The sequence below is a fragment of the Danio aesculapii genome, chromosome 20 (assembly GCF_903798145.1).
Source record: "Danio aesculapii chromosome 20, fDanAes4.1, whole genome shotgun sequence".
Classification (NCBI taxonomy): Eukaryota; Metazoa; Chordata; class Actinopteri; order Cypriniformes; family Danionidae; genus Danio; species Danio aesculapii.
This window is the reverse complement of record NC_079454.1, coordinates 2,722,998-2,742,702: the sequence shown is the minus strand read 5'-3', so window position 1 is coordinate 2,742,702 and position 19,705 is coordinate 2,722,998. Positions and strand designations below refer to the sequence as shown.

Genomic DNA, 19,705 nt, shown 5'->3' with positions numbered 1-19,705 from the left:
GTCCCTAGTGTGTGTGTGTGTGTTCAACTTAAAACACCACACCAATAATGTTTTAAACTCTCTGAAACTGACCCTTTTAGGCTTTGATCCTAATTGTGGCGTTTTGGTGACTGTCGCTTTAAATTCAAATGAGATTGAACTCTTTTCAAAAGAGGGTGGAGCTACAGACGCCTGTGTGTCAGCATAGTGGCAGATTCAAAAACAAGACTAGCGTCCTGTTAGACTGTATTTCTGCAGACTGTTTTTATCAAGTGTTATTATAAAAAATAAGACCATTATTAACCATTAGAGGTGGTTATATTCACACACTGCTGACACACACCTGTGTTTAAACCACTTATAAAATGATTTTTGCTTAATAGGTCCCATTTAAAGTAAAACTAGAAGTAACAGATTTGTTTCCTCACTACACCCATTCCTGGTGACAACGGCAAAAACGAGGAAGTGCACTTTTCCCTTTAAGTGTGCAGAAAGGCTGCAGATGTGTAATGTGAGAGCAGAAGCAGTGGTCATGCTGGTCAGACGAGTGCTGTGCAGAGGAGCTCATGGATGGAGGCTCAGTCAGAGGAGAAACAATCAGCACAGCTCAGCTCTGGTGTACAGAGAGCATTCACACAACATCAACACCGTCAGGTACACACACCGTAGAGGGATTTATACATGTATATATATGCTTAATTAACTTGAAATGTGCTCATTTGGGAATGCTAAGTTTGTGCGTAGTCAATTTTTGTTGTTGTTGAATTGCATAACTGTGTCCCCTGTGTGCTATTGGGGATGTTTTCATCTAGTCTAGGGTGATTTTGAGTCTTAATTTGGCCACAACTTCCTTTGTGGTTCAGCAAATGGAATGAACTTTTGGGGACAAATCTTGTTTAGACACATATTTTGGGAAAAACGCTTTGGAATTTTAGAAAATCTCAGCAACACACTGTGGGCAAATTGACTACCCTTTTGTTATGTTGGTGTCTGTTTTTGCCCAATTGACTTCCATTATAATCACATTTTTACTGCAAAGCCATGACAGCATATAATCATGCATTCTTGATTGTTGCTGGTTTTCCCTGTTAGGAAGAGGTACAATCTGTGATTTTTACTGTTCCGTATACAATTTCCAGTCACATTTTGTTTTTTTCCATTGTTTAATGTCAGCCCGGCTAGTGTGTTTGGTGTGTGTATGTGTTTTCCACACGTCAGTTCTTGTTGGGTTAACACCGGAGCTAATTGACCAGATTCAGCACGCAGAATCGGCTGAATAGAGCACTCTGATTGGTTATTCAGGAACAAATCAGAGCACGATAACAAAAACTGAAGTGACGTAATAAATTCAAGTCAAGAAGGAACACAAAGACACCGGCTGTAATTTAACTTACTCCCAGGGCTGTTTATATCAAAGTTGCTATTTAGCTGCACCATATTGGTGTTTTCATTCATTTATTTTCTCTTCGGCTTAGTCCCTTTGTTAATCAGTGGTCGCCACTGCAGAATGAACCGCCAACTTATCCAGCATATGTTTTACACTTTGTGATGCCTTTCCAGCTGCAACCCATCACCGAAAAACATCCATACACTCTCATTCACACACATACACTATGGACAATTTAGCTGACCCAATTCCCCTATACCACATGTCTTTGGACTTGTGGGGGAAACCGGAGCCCCGGAGGAAACCCACACTAACACGGGAACATGCAAACTCCACACAGAAATGTCACCTGACCCAGCCGAGGCTTGAACCAGCGACTTTCTTGCTGTGAGGCGATCGTGCTACCCACTGCACCACCGTGATGCTCTGTTGGTGTTTTGCAACATCTGATTTTTTTACGAGGTGGGTCGTTAGCCCAAAGCTGTACCCCCAACATGGAGGACCAGGACATACACTACAGACTACAGTACACTACAGACCCAATGCTGAACCCCCAACCTGGAGGACCAGGACATACACTACAGACTACAGTACTCTACAGACCCAATGCTGAACCCCCAACCTGGAGGACCAGGACATACACTACAGACTACAGTGCACTACAGACCCAATGCTGAACCCCCAACCTGGAGGACCAGGACATACACTACAGACTACAGTACTCTACAGACCCAATGCTGAACCCCCAACCTGGAGGACCAGGACATACACTACAGACTACAGTGCACTACAGACCCAATGCTGAACCCCCAACCTGGATGACCAGGACATACACTACAGACTACAGTACTCTACAGACCCAATGCTGAACCCCCAACCTGGAGGACCAGGACATACACTACAGACTACAGTGCACTACAGACCCGATGCTGAACCCCCAACCTGGAGGACCAGGGCATACATTACAGACAACTTAGCTCACCTAATTCACCTAAAGCGCATGTCTTTGTACTTGTGGGGGAAACCGTAGCACCAGAGGGACACCCATGCAAACACGGGGAGAACATGGAAACTCCACACAGAAATGCCAGCTGGCCCAGCCGGGGCTCGAACCAGCGACATTCTTTCCCTTTTACTACATTTCTCAAATATTTGTAAATGATATGGATTATTAGATTATCAGACATATTTGCCGGAGTGAATCCTGGCCCTTAAACTGATTTCAGATACAGCCACTTGAAAATTCCAGACAGGATTTTAGGAGCAAGTTGGAGCTAAACTCTGCAGGACACAGCCCTCTAGGCCTGAGTTTGGTGACCCCTGCTTTAGGCTTTTTGGCAGTGTTGAGTTTGAGTTTTGTTGGACGCCAGTGAAATGACCCTGATTGAGTCGGGGTGGTGTGTGTGTGTTATATTCAGGATGGAGCAGTTGCTGTTGCCCCCCGTTGGAAATCGTTCAGTGCGGATTCGCATGCTCGCAGCTCCAGTCAATCCTGCAGACATTAACATGATCCAGGGTAAAGTCAACTTTCACGCCTGCTGATATTCCTTGAGTCTTAAGGTACGTTCACACCAGATACGGATGAAGCATTAAGTACGAGTGAACTCAATGCATAGGTGCAATTGGACATCGCTGCATCTGGTATGAACGCCCCATTATGCTGTTAGATCAGATTCCTGCTCTTCCCTTATGAGGCAGTAATGGTGAAACTAATTGTAGGAGGACATTGGTATTATCTCCATAGGTTCATACCCGATCCTGTGCCCCGTCCCGGCGGTGGGGGGGAACGAGGGGGTGGGCGAGGTGCTGGAGGTGGGCAGTGATGTCACATCTCTCATGCCTGGAGACTGGGTCGTGCCCATAGATGCTGGCTTTGGTAAGAGATTCAGTCTTTCAGTTTCAAAGAAATCCAACATTACGAATTTGAAAAAAGGTGTAGACAAGTATTTCTCAAGGTGTATCCATATTAAATTTTCAGGTGTATTTCCAAAGTGCTATTTTCAATTTCAAAATTAAATGAGAATAATATTGATTGTGGGACTTGATTGTGTCCATTGGAATCTGATGTCAGACATTTGTTAAATCAAGCATTCCTGCCATAAAGTCCATTCAGAGATGGAGTAACGTTTACGCAATTATCTTTTATTACATTTAAGATGGTTCCAGTTGCAGAGCAATGGGCAAAATTTTGATGTTTTGCTCCTCTTCCCTGGGAATAATGTGTGCAGCTTAAAGGTCCAGTCATACCTTAAACCAAGAGTCTCCAAACCTGCCCTGAAGGGCTACTGTCCTGCAGAGTCTAGTTCCAAATTAAAAATGAAAAAAGGAGGATCTTGCACTTAGTTTATATTTAACATGATTTCAAGTTAATAATTTAATCCTTCAGAAAGCAAAAATGAAGCATACATTTGCAGTGTATCACAAAAAGTATTATTTCACCAAGAAATTCTATTTTGAACCAGTTAATCAAAGTCTTCAGGTTATTTTTATAAACTTCCAAGCAAAAGTTGGCCCGAGCTAAAAATCTGATGGATAGAATCCTCTGTCCTAACCCTAACCCTAGGTCTATCCCAAAACATAAGTATACCAAGGTCCACCCATTAGGTCCACAGAGGGGAAGCTGGACAACATCAAGATCAACCCATTAGGCTCTGCAACGACTTCCACTTTTTGCACTTTGATGAAAGATTAAATCTAAAAAATATTCAGAATAAAAAGTGACAAATTGCAAGGTACAATCAAAAAGTCACCAAGAGCAGGGAACCTTCTAGACCACAACCACCAAGCACAGAAGAAAACACATCTGGCTACTTATTTACCTGAGTTGTTACCCAAGATGACGAAAAGAGACATTACATCAGTAACTGAAACCCTCAAGCTGATCATTTCTGAAACCCAGTAGACTCACAGATGCACTGTCCAATGTTCCTCAAAATATTTTAATATGAATATAAGCAGCTCCCAAATACCACAACGTATACTCACGAATAGCACAGATTCTTAAGACTAAATGACGGGGAAACATCCTGTAAAGAAATGTAAAGTTTACATGCAGTGACACCACCTCTTTTGTTATGATTCTCGCAACACTGATATTTGCTTTAATAGGAACTTGAACAGGTGTGCTAAATGAAGTTAAGGTGAGTGTAAATGCACAGTGCCTACATCACTACTGTCATCCGAGTCAAACTCACACTCCAAATTGGAGGCACCAAGCCACAGAGCTTAAGGGAGAGCACACACAAATGCACACATTTCTAGATGCTTAAAAGGAGGTCCTGTGAAAGCTTTCAGAACCAAGATCAAGTGCCATGATGGAAGAGTAGAGGAATGAGGAAGTTCAATGACCCCCTGAGAAACTTAATCATCAAAGTTTGCTTCCAGAGTGCTAATCAATAGGTACATGATTCACAGAGATGACGGCGGGAGTATTGATCATTGAGAGCATTGCACTAACAGGTAAGATCTCCTGTAAGAACCTGAGAATTGTTGGCACCAAGCAATGAAGTGTTTTAAATAGTCTTGCCACTTATGAGCAGGTACATGAATCACCATTGGTGCCTGTGCAATTGATCCCTGTGGAGAAAATCAGGTTTATATCCACTAAGACAAAAGGTTCCTATATCCTGTGTTGGGCCAGACATACACTGTGACATATTTGAAATTCCAGCAAGGTACCAACTCACACTGTACAGGAAGATTGCACACTGTACAATTGAAACCTTGAGAGAAATCAGGCTCAGCTGGGCATGACCACTTCTGTTTTGGCCAAACTTCTTGTGCAGAGCTGCAGTCAGAGGCTGGAGAACGCTGGATGTCCATCATGGAGATGGATGTCTTTATGCTAAGTTAAGCTAAAAGTGCTCCCACCAGACCTGGAGATCGGCTAAATAGATAAAAAAAAAGGAAAAACTCAACTCTTTAACTTCAGGGGAACAGTAATTTTTTTTAAAGTTGAGTGTTCTTTTAGAAAACACTGCATTATTACATCCATTATTTCGTGCAGCATTATAAAAATGGGTTTGTGTATGACAGGTACATGGAGGACAGCTGTTGTGTGTGAAGAGGATGAGCTCATCTCCGTTCCCAAAGACATCTCAGTCCTGGGAGCCGCGACCATCTTTGTGAACCCCTGCACCGCATACAGGATGCTGCATGACTTTCAGACACTCTCCCCTGGTACGAAAACATATGGTTTAATTCATTTTACAAAATAAGTTCTAGTGATGAGAAAGACAACGCTTTGAAGCAATTGTGATTCACTGGCTGCATTCCACTCCAATTTATGCCCTTCACACATTAACTCCCTCCATCTCGTTGCCTCTGATATGCATCACTGATTACGTCACACAAGTGTCCACTACTGGCGGAGCATCAGAATGGGCTTAAATGGAATGCCCTAAACACTTGAGCACTTGGAAACTACACTGTTGTGACATTCCTGAGCATATAGGTGTTGGAGTGGACATATGAAGCCGACTCGCTCCCTTAAATTTGACAGGGTTTGTCTATGAAAACTACCCTAGTTCACTTGATGATGATGATGATGATTTGTCAGATACACTTTTACATGTAGCGAAATTGGACCCCTTCGACCATACACAAACATCACACATTTCAGAGCAAGACAGGTCAGATGAATTGTAGCTTTAGAAAGAAAAAATAAAATACATTAGGGAAAAGGGAGGCTTTCGTAAACATAGACAACATACCAACAGAGAATGGGAACAGGGGATTTGAAGGTAGTCCGATCTGGGTGGCAGCCATCTAGTCCTGCAACCAGAGGAACGCTGGTCACAGACTCTCCTACCCACACCGGGCAGTGAAAGCACACGAAGGTGTGGGATGCGGTGGAGGCAGCGGTTGTCTTTCTGTAGCCGTGTACGTGTGTGTATGTAAGCCTCTAGAGTCTCAACAGGTATCCTTCGAACAGGGAGGAGGAATTTAGAGTGTCTCGTTATCTTGTTTTACAGGGGAAGTTTGTTTGTCATCTGGCAGGAGTGTGGCATCTGGCAGGAGTGTGGCAGGGAAGCCGAAAGAGAAAAGAGAAAAAGGTTGCAAATTTGGGGCAATATCTGCCAATTTCGCAGATATCTAGTTGATGAAGTGGAATGCACTTTAAAACGGTGACAGGGATTTCCCCAAGGAAACAAGTTAAGGGAAGTTTGTGAGTGAATGTCTAAAAGTGGACTGGAAAGCACTGTTTCAAAGCATTCAAAACACCACAAGCTAGGGACACCGGGTGGTCAAAACCATGTAAATGCAACAAACACACAGGTAAAACATTCATTGGAATTGACTGCAGATTTATTTTTTAGGGTTTTTCACCTGTATTGGGATAGGACAGTGGAGACTAGAGACAAGTAAGCAGAAAGGCAAAGGACTGATAAATCTTCAAAACACTTATCATGTAACAAAGCCCCGTTTACTGAAATCACATGACCTTGCCAATTTGATACTTGCTCCAAAACCACTGATTCAAAAAACTGATTTGGTAAAAGCAGCCATCACTAAAAAGCCCAGTTACCCATGCTCATCGGTGGTTTGTTGTGTGCTGATCTGTAGGTAATACCGTGATTCAGAACGCCTCTAACAGTGCAGTGGGACAGGCTGTGATTCAGATCGCTGCGGCGCTGGGCCTAAAAACCATCAACATCATCAGAGACAGGTACATTTATATTCATATAGCAGATGCTTTTATCCAAAGCCACTCAAAGGACAAATGAAGCACTTGAAACCATCAGAGAGTAGCAGTGTATAAATGCTACAACAAGTCTTATTTTTACTTTCTCCAATCATACGGAGAGGAGAGAGTGTGTCCTACAGGTGGTTTGTCCAGTTCACTCACCAGTGTGAAGCACACCAAAAATTTACCAAGAGGAATGGAGTGCTTTATGAAGGTGTCTGGTGCATACGGAGAGGAGAGAGTGTGTCCTACAGGTGGTTTGTCAAGCCCACTCACCTGTGTGGAGCACACTCAGAATTGCTCAATATTTTACCCAGAAACATAGTGTTAATTAGAAAGTGTCTGGTGTGTACGGAGAGTAGAGAGTGTGTCCTACAGGTGGTTTGTCAAACCCTCTCACCTGTGTGGAGCACACTTAAATATGCACAATGTATTTCCAACAAATATATAGTGTTGATTAGTGTCTGGTGCATACGGAGAAGAGAGAGTGTGTCCTACACGTGGTTTGTCCAGTTCACTCACCAGTGTGAAGCACACCAAAAATGTTCCAAGAGGTATGGAGTGCTTTATGAAGGTGTCTGGTGCATACGGAGAGGAGAGAGTGTGTCCTACAGGTGGTTTTGTTAAGCCCACTTTACCTGTGTGGAGCACACTCAGAAATGCCCAATATTTTACAAGAGGTATGGGGTGCTTCAAAAAGTCCCTGGTGCAATTGTAGAGTAGAGAGTGTGTCCTACAGGTGGTTTGTCAAGCCCACTCACCTGTGTGGAGCACACTCAGAAATGCCCAATATTTTCCGAGAGGTATGGGGTGCTTCAAAAAGTGTCTAGTGCATACGGAGAATAGAGAGTGTGTCCTACGAGTGGTTTGTCAAGCCCACTCACCTGTTTAGAGCACACTCAGAAATGCCCAATATTTTACCCAGAAACATACTGTTAATTAGAAAGTGTCTGGTGTGTATGGAGAGTAGAGAGTGTGTCCTACAGGTGGTTTGTCAAGCCCACTCACCTGTGTGGAGCACACTCAGAAATGCCCAATATTTTCCAAGAGGTATGGGGTGCTTCAAAAAGTGTCTGGTGCATACAGAGAATAGAGAGTGTGTCCTACAGGTGGTTTGTCAAGCCCACTCACCTGTGTGGAGCACACTCAGAATTGCTCAGTATTTTACCCAGAAACATAGTGTTAATTAGAAAGTGTCTGGTGTGTATGGAGAGGAGAGAGTGTGTCCTACACATACATTTTGGAGTGGGTTTTGTCCTAAAAGTCCATTTCAATATGAGTGTTTGTGAATGGATGTGGGTGCCAATATGAAGCGGGTGGGGGGGAGGGTTATATCCCTCTGGTATGTCTTTAAAGACCAGGACAGGCTGGCTCTGGCCACCATCTTGGTAGATAAGATGAAATGGAGCGTATTTGGCCCAGACCCCTCTAGGAGGAAAAAAGGAATTTCACCTCCAGACTATGTTACAATACGGTTAATGTTTCACCATCACAGGACAGTGTTGTCTACCACTGAAATGAATTTCTCAAATATATTTCTCGACCTCAGAGTGAACCGTGCCGAGCTGATGCAGGAGCTTCAGTCACTGGGAGCGGATTATGTGGTGACAGAAGAGGAAGTGATGTCATCAGGACTTAATCAGCTTTTTGAGGTGGGGGATTCTGCTGTTCTGCAACTCTTTCAGCACTTTCCACATGAACATTATGTGTGTTGCAATTTTTTACAGGAGGTCCCGAAACCTAAACTGGGCCTGAACTGCGTGGGGGGCTTGAGCGGAGGACTTGTGCTCTCTAATCTGGAGTAGGTTTGACTTCTGTTTATTACATTCAAAACGTATTATTGCGCGTCATTAGACAAATACAGAAGGGCCTCCTTTTAAACAGGAACCTTTTTCATTGTTTGGCATTAGAAAAGTAATGTAAAGTCAAGAGAAAGAAAGACACTTCTATACAGCTTAAAGTGACATTTAAAGGCTTAACTAGGTTAATTAGGTTAACTAGGCAGGTTAGGGTAATTAGGCAAGTTATCGTATAATGATGGTTTGTTCTATAGACTATCGGGAAAAAATTTGCTTAAAGGGGCTAATAATTTTGACCTAAAATGGCTTTTAAAAAATTAAAAACTGCTTTTATTCTAGCCGAAATAAAACAATAATAAGACTTTCTCCAGAAGAAAAAATATTATCAGACATACTGTGAAAATTTCCTTGCTCTGTTAAACATCATTTGGGAAATATTTAATAAAGAAAAAAAAATCAGAGGGGGGCTAATAATTCTGACATCAAATGTATATATAATTTTGTATGTTTTGTTTTCATTAGTCCATGTTAAAAGTTTCTTTAAAAAAAATGATAAAAAGTGTTTGAAAAATGTTTCAGGTCCATTGCAGCTTTATGGAAATTAATTGTGAGTGTGTGTGTGTGTGTGTGTGTGTGTGTGTGTGTGTGTGTGTTGGCTGTGGTCTTTATATTCAGTTATGGAGGCACAATGGTCACATATGGAGGGATGGCCAAAAGACCTCTCCAAATCCCTGCTGTGAGTTAATAATCCAAGTCGCTTAATTTCATTGTATGTGCTTGTTGACACTACAGAAACTTTGTATAACTCGATTAAGTTATTAAAACATGTTAAATCAACATAAAGATATTTGTTTTCTTTTGACTTTTTGTCATTATTTCTTTTACAATGAACACTACCTGACAAAAGTCTTGTCGCTTATCCAAATTTTAGGAACAACAAATAATAGCTTGACTTCTAGTTGATCATTTGGTATCAGTGGCTTATATGAAAGGTAAAGGCCTCTAGATTACGCTTATTTGGCCACAATAAAATATGATCATGCCTTGATTATTAATGATTTCATTAGGACAGTAAGGTCTGACTTTGCTTAGACTAAAGTCTCATCACTGAACCTTCAATAATGTCCAGTATAGAATATGTGCTCATGCTGCAGTGGAAACAGAATGAATATTGTGTCTGACTCCATCATGAGCTTGGAGGACTGCATCCATACATCTCTGCAATGACTCAAATCACTGATTAATAAAGTCATCTGGAATGGCAAAGAAAGCCTTGCAGGACTCCCAGAGTTCATCAAGACTCTTTAAATTCATCTTCAATGCCTCAGTAAAGACATGCTCAGTAAAGTTCATGTCTTGTGACTGGGCTGGCCAATCCTGGAGCACCTTGACCTTCTTTGCTTTCAGGAGCTTTGCTGTGGAGGCTGAAGTATGAGAAGGAGCGCTATCCTGCAGGAGAATTTGCCCTCTCCTGTGGTTTGTAATGTAATGGGCAGCACAAATGTCTTGATACCTCAGGCTGTTGATGTTGATTATCCACTCTGCAGATCTCTCGCACACCCCCATACTGAATGTAACCCCAAACCATGACTTTTCCTTCACCAAACTTGACTGATTTCTGAGAGAATCTTTGCTCCATGTGGGTTCCAGTAGGTCTTCTGCAGTATTGTTGATGATTGGGATGCAGATCAACAGATGATTCATGGGACAAATCCACCTTCTGACATATTTCCAAATGATCACCTAGAAGTCAAGTTATTATTTGTTTCTCTTACAGCTGGCATCAATGACACAATTTTGTCAGGTAGTGTATTATTAGCTTTTTTTATGTTTGTGCAGTGCTTTGCACTTCAATCGTTTCAGTAAAAGCTATACAATATTGTGGTCATCTACATATCTATAAGGGAGAGTTCATCTCAGAAATATCATTTGCTGTTCATTTGTTAAGCCTCCGCACCATCCAAGATGACATTTGATTTCTTTCCTAAGCAGAACATTAAAGAGACAGTACTCTTTTATGACTTTCTTTGAAAACAAAAAGTTGAAAACCACTGACTTTATATTCCACTTTTCTCTTGTGCAGAAGTCCTTTATATTCCACAATGTGACGCTGAAGGGCTTCTGGTTGACCCAGTGGAAAAGACAGCACAGGACAGGTAAATGATGAGACATGACTTTAAAGTTCCTGTGAAATTGAAATAACGTTTGTTAGATGTTAGTATCAGTATGTTAATCTTAAGGATATCTATAAGCTGGTGTGCTTCAAAACAGTGACAAAATTCATATTTAGTAGATGTAAACCTGATATAAACATGTAAAGCTTGTAGTTTGTCACTTACACCTAAATGGATCAACGTTTTTTCGCCGTCACTTCATACTTCAGTTTCTCATCAAATCTTCTGACCAATCAGATGCTCTCTGACATGCCCCGCCCCATTCTTCTCATTGGCTATTTATTTGATGCACTTGAGCTTAACCACTCTCACTGGCAGAGCTGTGAGAAAAACTAAACACTATTGGCTGTTTTTTAGGGGCGGGGCTACTATATGCCCCACCCTCTCTTCATGTTTCAGTTGAGATTACGTCAAGCATCCAATAAAAAAATACATATATTTCAAAGCACTTCACTGGACCTTCAAAAGTCAAACTGAGTGCTGAAAGCTGACATGATGGTGGGGTGTGTGTGTGTGTGTTTGTGTGTGTGTGTGTGTGTGTGTGCGTGTGTGTTCCTCTCCGCAGATAAAGCCAAGCTGACGGCCATGTTGGATGCGGTGTGTGAGCTGATGAGGGCTGGACGGCTCTCCGCACCAAACTGCGTGCACACACCATTTCACCAGTACACAGACGCTTTACAAGCTACAACACAAACACACGGCCGCAAACATGTGCTCATTATGTAGATGCAAAAACACACAACACACTCAATGAACATCTGTAAACAAGTACTGTGCGCTAATTTATTCATCTTAACTGTAAAAGAGGAGCTGACAAACAGGCAATACAATATCTGTTTTATGTAAAACACCATTTTGAAGAAAAAAAAATTATATATTTGAAAATATACAGTGGGGGAAATAAATATTGAACATGTCACCATTTCTCTCAGAAAACATATTTCTAAAGGTGCTGTTGCCTTTAGTTTATAAATTAGTTTATAAATGAAGTTAAGTGTAATAAAATGAAATGATGCAGGGAAAAAGTATTGAACGCATGAAGAAAGGAAGGCATAGAAAGGCAGTGAACGCCCAGACAGCAGCTGAAATCTCTCAGTAGTTCTTTAGCAACCCTCTGCCCTTCCTCAGTGTAAATGAACATCAGCTGCTTCAGTCCAACATCTACATTAGCTCGAGGATGAAGATAAAACCAGGGTGGACATTTCAGCAAGACAATGATCTAAAACACAGCCAAGGAGACTCTCAGATGCTTTCAGAGAAAGAAAATCAAGCTGTGAAATGGCCCAGCCAATCACCTGACTCGAATCCAATAGAGAATACAAAATAATGCTCAGATTTGATAGACGAGAGCCACAGAAACATCAAGACTTTCACACTCTGTTGAAGTCTGTGAGAAACTCACACCTGAGCAATGCATGTCACTTAATTCTCCATAGCTGAGGCGTCTTTAAGCTGCCATCACCAAAAAAAGCCTTTAATAAGAAGTATTAAATACATTTCAGTAGTGCTTTCTCCTTCTGTCAGTCCATTGTTATTACACAGAACTCATTTTCAGATTTTGTTTTATTTTTATGTTTGTGTTGTTTGGGTTTTCATCAAAATCTGGTTCAATTCCATCTTAACAGCTCCTTAAGAAATATTATTCCCAGGAAAAAACATGACAATGTGTTCAATACTTACTGTATTTCCCCCACTGTAACTTAATTATTTTAATGGTTATTTTATCAAGGGTTTCTTTTCTAATCTGTATCCTAAATATGTCCTATGATATAACAGAGCAAAAATGAGAAAAAAACAACAACAACAACTCCTAATAATGTATAAATAGTGTAAAAGTGATTTATCTTTATTGGTTTTATTCCATATGAAATTATGAATATAATGTTTTTCTCCATGGCTTGTTGGACATTTTTAAGACATTTAGTGTGACACCAAACCACAACAAAACTCAATTTTATAGTGGAGTAAAAGCTGAGCAGGTGATGGGCTTCAGTCACATGATCCTGAATGCGGTCCTTCAACTATTTAAAGTTTTCCGTGGGTATTGCCTGATTTAAAATGAGTAAATATTGTGTCAGTGATGAAATGTGTCGAGTTCTTGATTTCAGAAATGTTGCCATTTACTTATTTTATGATAACTTTTTAATTTATAAGAGCTGTAATTTATTGGACTTTTCTTGAGGCGGTCACGTCACCGGACAGTTTTAAGATTTGGCTCAAAAACAAATACATGTATATATAACAGCCTTTTTTGTAACAAGAGGTTCATAGAAGACAAATAAATGTTTAACCAACTTACAGTGATTTATGGTCATGTTCGTCATCATGTGACAATAATACAACAACTCAAAAACACTCACACGGTTTAGTCCTGCAAAAAAACAATTACATTTAGGTTATATATATATATATATATATATATATATATATATATATATATATATATATATATATATATATATATATATATATATATATATATATGAGCAATATTGTATAGCGATTGTATGAGAAATATATTGTAGTAGTGCGATATGGCTGTTTATCGGCACTGGCGGGAGGCATGCTTTGGCAGGTTGAGTGCCTTAGTGTCCCACCAGTGACTATATAAAGCCATATTGCACTGCTACGAGTGTGATATTGCATTTATACAACAGTTTAATGGCACAATCATGTATATAAAAAAGAAAATCAAACACAGAGACTCTTAAAATTCTTCTGTATGAGGAACTACTTTTTTCCACCATTATTTCACTCACATTTTAAGATTATAAGGCTGAACGGCATGAAATGCAATCAGTCTACAGAGATTTCCCAGTTTCAATCAGGATATCACAAGTTACTTACCCCAAAAAAGCCAAAGCAAAGCAAACACTACCAGATTACTATGGTATAAATACAGCACTACAACATACAAAAGAGAGAGATCGACTTAGAGTGTCACTTACCAGTTTTATAAAGATTTGTTCAGCTGTAATTTTAATTTACGCTGAGATTTTCTCCCCTAAGGACTTATTATGTGGTCTCTGTCACCATCTTGTGGCGGAACGTCAACCATCTTTGTCCTGCTCAACGACAGGCTGACGGCTGCCAATGCTCTGAATCTCTGAAATTATAAATATTTTAAAACAGGCACTATCCTTATAAATAAACTGCATAGTTGCAATCTAAACAACCACATGCTCTCCTAAAAAAAAGCCTCAAAAGTCCATGATGTTGTCCAACAGCTGCAATATTTGTCAAACTGCAGTGAGTCTCTGCTGGGCGAAGTAAAACGCAAGGGAGAAGAGGCTGAAGAGTGCTGTTATTGCAGAATATCTCATGGCTATCAGCCAATCAGATTCGAGAACAGACAGAATGATACAGACAGAATGATAAATGATTTTAGTACAAATCTGTTGAGTATGTATGTATTATTTACAAATCAATTCATAAAGTTACCTACATATAAAGTGACTTCAAGGTCATTTTACATTACTTTAATCGTTACATTATTGTAGCCTGATTTTGTTGCAGTGTGACAAAACAGTATGAAGATGTTATGATGCATGAATATCTGCAATGCCATAAACTACTGCATATTACAATTTAATATACAATACTCTTCTTCTGTTTGGGTTTAAAGGCACAGTACACACACACACACAAAATCTGACATTATTTAATCTCCCTTGTTAAAAAACAGATTGACTTTCTTCTGTTGAACACAAAAGGAGATATTTTAAAGAATGTTGAAACTTCCGTATTTGTTCTATGGAAGTCTATGGTTACCAGTTTTCAGCATTCTTCGAAATATCTTCTATTGTGTTCAACAGAAGAAAGAAACTCAAAAAGGTTTAACCACTTAAGTGAGAGGACATGTTCAGTTTTGGGTGAACTATCCCTTTAAGAATTTAGCGCCATTATGAACACCACTGCAAATACTCTTAAAATTAAAAACATTAGCTTTTAAACGTTAAATAGCAAAGAATCGTGTCCAAAATATTGATATCGTGCATATTATTGAACATTTGCTGAACACAGTACATCTAGGATGAAAAAAAGAAATTCAGTGACAACAGTGATGAGGAATTGCACATTTATTTACAAAAAAAAAACATCTAGTGGTTAATTTAAGAGGCATTAAAAGTCGTTTTAGCCATATTCACAGTAAAAGAACAATATCAGTAAAAGATACTGTATAGTACAGTAAAAAACAACAATCATAGCTCAAAACTACTCATTGAAATGACATGGGCATCATTGCGAAGTGTTTTTCCCTCCGTTGAAGTACTTTATGAGGTCTGAAACTTGCATCATCTGACTCTGTAGAAACTTCAATTTAATCCAACATTACAAAATATTTCTTTAAAACAAAAGTACGTTCAAGATCCCTGGGAGCGAGCGAACAATTTATTGGCAGTAAGCGCTAACGTGAGACTGATTTTAAAGCAGAATTTTCAATGACTACGTTTACATGGACATGAGTAATGGAATTATTTTACTTAATCTGAATAACACAATAATATGAAGGTGTTAGCATGAGTTGCTTCTTTAAATGTTCCTTTCATGATCCCGTTTTACATGTTATAGCACATAATACGATTAACGTCATCGTGTCACCAGGCTATCCACATTTCCTCCAGAGTTTCATGTATTTTTGTGTGTTTCATTCTTAATTTGTTGACTTTAACTGCAGTTCATCACATTCACTTTCATTCAGGAACATTTCATTCATGGCCCCTGTGACAAACAAGATATTGGATACAAGGAACTGCTGGAAGAGTGTAGTTTTAATGCAGTTTGATACTGCACGCCTTATGGGTAAAAAAAACCTCTGCATTTCACGATTCAGGTTTCTGTGGTCCTTCACTGACTCTGTAGATCTAGAGAATAGTGTCAAACAGCTGTGTGTGTTTTTCAATTCAATTCAATTCAATTCCCCTTTATTTGTGTAGCACTTATACAATGTAGATTGTGTCAAAGCAGCTTCACATAGAAGATCATAGTAAATAGGAACAGTGTAGTTCAGTTTGTAGTGTTTAAGTTCAGTTCAGTTGAGCTCAGTTCAGTGTGGTTTAATAATCACTACTGAGAGTCCAAACACTGAAGAGCAAATCCAACGATGCGCAGCTCTACAGATCCAGAACCATGCAAGCCAGAGGCGACAGCGGAGAGGGAAAAAAACTTCACTAGTTGGCGAAAGTGAAGAAAAAAAAACCTTGAGAGAAACCAGACTCAGTTGATCATGACCATTTTAATTTCTCCGCTGGCCAAACGTCTTGTGCAGAGCTGCAGTCTCAGTGGTGGAGGCTGGAAGCTGGCCTCAGTGAAGACTCGTCTGTCTCTGGAGCGTCACAGGAATCAGTCTCATGTTCTCCACTCCTCCATGACCACCACAGTAGCTGCTCAGGATACGGCCTGATCCAGGATATGGAAACCTTGGGATCAGCTCGTCGTTGGTCTTGGATCGAATCAGTGACTCTGCATGTGGGTATGTAGACTATCCTAACACAAAATATGGCAAAAATCCTAAACGACGATCATAGTTTGATTGCTGTGTTTACATGTCTGTACTGCACTTCAATAATGCTACTAAAAGTCTCAAGTTTATCACGTGACCCACCAGCGCTGTGAAGTCTAAATGGGATAAAGCTGAGGATACTCACGTCAATAAAGCATCATTTTTGTGACACTGCAACAAATAATATTATTTTTACAGTACCATGAGGGTTGGGTTTAGGGTTGAGGTAGGGGTAGACTCTAATAAAATACAATTAATGCATAATTTGATAAATAATATTAATACTATTCATTCATTTTCTTTTTGGCTTAATCCCTTTAATAATCCGGGGTCGCCACAGCGGAATGAACCAGCAACTTATCCAGCACATGTTTTACACAGCGGATGCCCTTTCAGCTGCAACCCATCACTGGGAAACATCCATTCACTCTCATTCACACTTATACACTATGGACAATTTAGCCTAACCAATTCACCTGTACCGCATGTCTTTGGACTGTGGGGGAAACTGGAGCACCCGGAGGAAACCCACACGAATGTGGGGAAAATATGCAAACTCCACACAGAAACACCAACTGACCCAGCCAAGGCTCGAACCAGCAACCTTCTTGCTGTGAGGCGACAGCATTACCTACTGCACCTCCGCGTCGCCAATATTAATACTAATCGTTAACTATTAATATTATTTATTAACTTCCGATCACAGCTGTTTCCCTTCTAGCAACACCTGCAGGAGAGATTCGAGCTGCTGGTTTTGTCATGTTTATTCATAATTTTCTGCTGAAATACATGAAGGTAAGCAACTGTTCATCTGGGAGAGGAATGGAGAAAACATTCTAGTAACAGTGTTTATCTTACGTGAACAAAGCACATCATCCAGTTATATTGAAAATAATTATTATTGCCGTCTTCATAGACATCCGCGTGTACTTTACAAACCTTTAATGGTATGGTTTGCTTATAGTTACGTGTATGTGAATGTCTGAAACCTAAAATAAATGTAATTTGTTCGAAAGCATGGAAATCACACCTCTTTCTGTGCCTCAGCAATTTTAGCAGTTGATGATGTGCGCTCTGAATGTTGTAATCACACTGGTGTGATCGTACGCTTCAGGGACCAGCCAAGGCTGATCACACCGGTGTGATCGTACGCTTCAGGGACCAGCCAAGGCTGATCACACCGGTGTGATCGTACGCTTCAGGGACCAGCCAAGGCTGATCATACCGGTGTGATCGTACGCTTCAGGGACCAGCCAAGGCCAATCACACCGGTGTGATCGTACGCTTCAAGGACCAGCCAAGGCTGATCACACCGGTGTGATTGTACACTTCAGGGACCATCCAAGGCTGATCACACCAGTGTGATCCTACGCTTCAAGGACCAGCCATGGCTGATCACACCAGTGTGATTGTAAACTTCAGGGACCAGCCAAGGCTAATCACACTGATGTGATCGTATGCGTGAAAGTGTTCAAACTATTATCGTCGTGCAGGATTTTTGCCACATTTTGCGACAGGATATTTTATACACACAGCTGTTTCACACTATTCTCTACACCTACCGAGTCAGTAAAGGACCACAGACACCTGACACACAAAACGCAGAGGTTTTGTCTTTCCATACGACGTGCGGCTATTAAATTCCATTAAAACTTCACTCTTCCATCTCGATTTTCACAGGGGGCATGCATGAAATGTTCCTGAATGAAAGTAAAACTGACGAACTGCAGTTAAAGTCGACAAATTAAAGATGATACACCTGAAAGTACATGAAACTCTGGAGGAAATGTTGATAGCGCGGTGACATTTATTGAATTATGTGCTATAGCATGTCAAACAGGATCATGAACATTTAATAAGCAACTCCTGTAAACACCATCATCATATTATTGTCTAAATCAGATTAGGCAAATGATTAGATTACTGACGTCCATGTAAACGTAGTCATTGCTAAAGCCATCAGGGACAGGTTTAATAGAGTAAATGTAGTAAATGTACCTCAGCGCTGCAACCGTCTGAGGATGTTTTACATGTTTTCATTTGGTATAAAATGTAGAAGAGATTTGTGGAGCTCAGGGAAACTAGAAGGATCCTATTTTAACCTCAATTTATATGTTTCTTTTTAATATAAATGACAAAGTCAGCGACAGCAGTGAGAGTATAATGAGAAGAAGAGTGTGCAGGAGGATGAACGCTGACGCTCTTTTCAAAAAAGGCCACAGTATTAAAGTTTTCCCTATGAAGTGTGGAGATTCGTGAACAGATGATAGATGAGTGTGTGTTTCTGTCCCTCACAAACACTGCGTTACATCTGTCTGATGGAGGAGACCAGCAGCTCTTTTGGTCTGAGCAAAAACACATTCAGTAGTGGACGTGTGTTTGTGTGTGTGTGTGTGTGTGTGTGTGTGTGTGTGTGTGCGTGTGTGTGTGTGTGTGTGTGTGTTGAAGACGTCTCGAGTTATTTGGCATGTGCTGTAGTGGACATGTAGTGGAGTGTTTCTCTGTATATGTGTTTGTGCATGTGTGTGTGTGTTCGCGCCAGAGTGTGCTTGTGTTTGTGTGTGCTTGTTTGTTTGTTTGTGTTTCTGTGTGTGTGTGTGTGTGTGTGTGTGTGTGTGTATTAGTGACAGTGTGTGCATGTTTGTGTGTGTTTGGGTGTCAGAGTGCGTGTGTGCATGTGTGTATTCGTGTCTGTGTGTAATTTTGTCAGTGCCTGTTTGTGTGTCAGAGTGTGTGAATGTGTGTGTTTGAGTCAGTGTGTGCATGTGTCAGAGGGTGTGTGCATGTGTGTGTTTGTATCAGTGTGTGTGCATCTATGTTTGTGTGTGTGCTTGTTTGTGTCAGTGTGTGTTCATGTGTTTGTGTTTGTCAGAGTGTGTGTGCTTGTTTGTGTGCTTGTCAGAGTATGTGTGTGCTTGTTTGCATGCGCGTGTCAGTGTGTGTGTTTCAGTGTGTGTGTCTGTGTTGTGTGTAGTCTGTGATGTGTTGTAGTGGACGTGGGTCTTCCTCTCTCTGTGTTTGTTTGTATCGTTTTACATGCGTCAGTGTGCGCGTGTGTTTGTGTGTCCACATATATATGTGTGCGTGTGTGTGTGTGTGTGTGTGTGTGTGTGTGTGTGTGTGTGTGTGTGTGTGTGTGTGGATATGTGTGTGTAGTGTCTGTTGGGTCAGTGTTGG

General features: G+C 40.5%; 2 protein-coding genes across 4 annotated transcripts in view; one reads left to right on the top strand and one right to left on the bottom strand.

Moving 5' to 3' along the window:
- Positions 1 to 317: 317 nt before the first annotated feature.
- Positions 318 to 13,323, top strand: LOC130247351 (enoyl-[acyl-carrier-protein] reductase, mitochondrial). The gene is made up of 10 exons (XM_056480572.1): positions 318 to 633; positions 2,785 to 2,882; positions 3,111 to 3,242; positions 5,402 to 5,545; positions 6,932 to 7,034; positions 8,602 to 8,704; positions 8,780 to 8,853; positions 9,527 to 9,587; positions 10,935 to 11,007; positions 11,591 to 13,323. The coding sequence occupies exons 1-10, from the start codon at positions 482 to 484 to the stop codon at positions 11,749 to 11,751; spliced, it is 1,101 nt and encodes a 366-aa protein (XP_056336547.1). The 5' UTR covers positions 318 to 481; the 3' UTR covers positions 11,752 to 13,323.
- Positions 13,324 to 15,089: 1,766 nt separating this feature from the next.
- arhgap18 (Rho GTPase activating protein 18) overlaps positions 15,090 to 19,705 on the bottom strand; it is a 57,222-nt gene continuing 52,606 nt past the window's right edge. For all 3 annotated transcript variants that reach the window (XM_056481024.1, XM_056481025.1, XM_056481026.1), the window contains one exon: positions 15,090 to 19,705. This exon is cut by the window's right edge and continues 82 nt beyond it. In XM_056481024.1, the coding sequence (XP_056336999.1) occupies positions 19,696 to 19,705 (10 nt within the window). In that variant the 3' untranslated portion in view covers positions 15,090 to 19,695.

Excerpts from the sequence above, each read along its gene's own strand:
- LOC130247351 (XM_056480572.1), top strand. The coding sequence starts at position 482 with ATGTGTAATGTGAGAGCAGAAGCAGTGGTCATGCTGGTCAGACGAGTG. Across the intron at positions 2,883-3,110 it reads AGACATTAACATGATCCAGG|GTTCATACCCGATCCTGTGC; the intron begins GTAAAGTCAACT and ends TTATCTCCATAG. Across the intron at positions 11,008-11,590 it reads GAAAAGACAGCACAGGACAG|ATAAAGCCAAGCTGACGGCC; the intron begins GTAAATGATGAG and ends TCCTCTCCGCAG.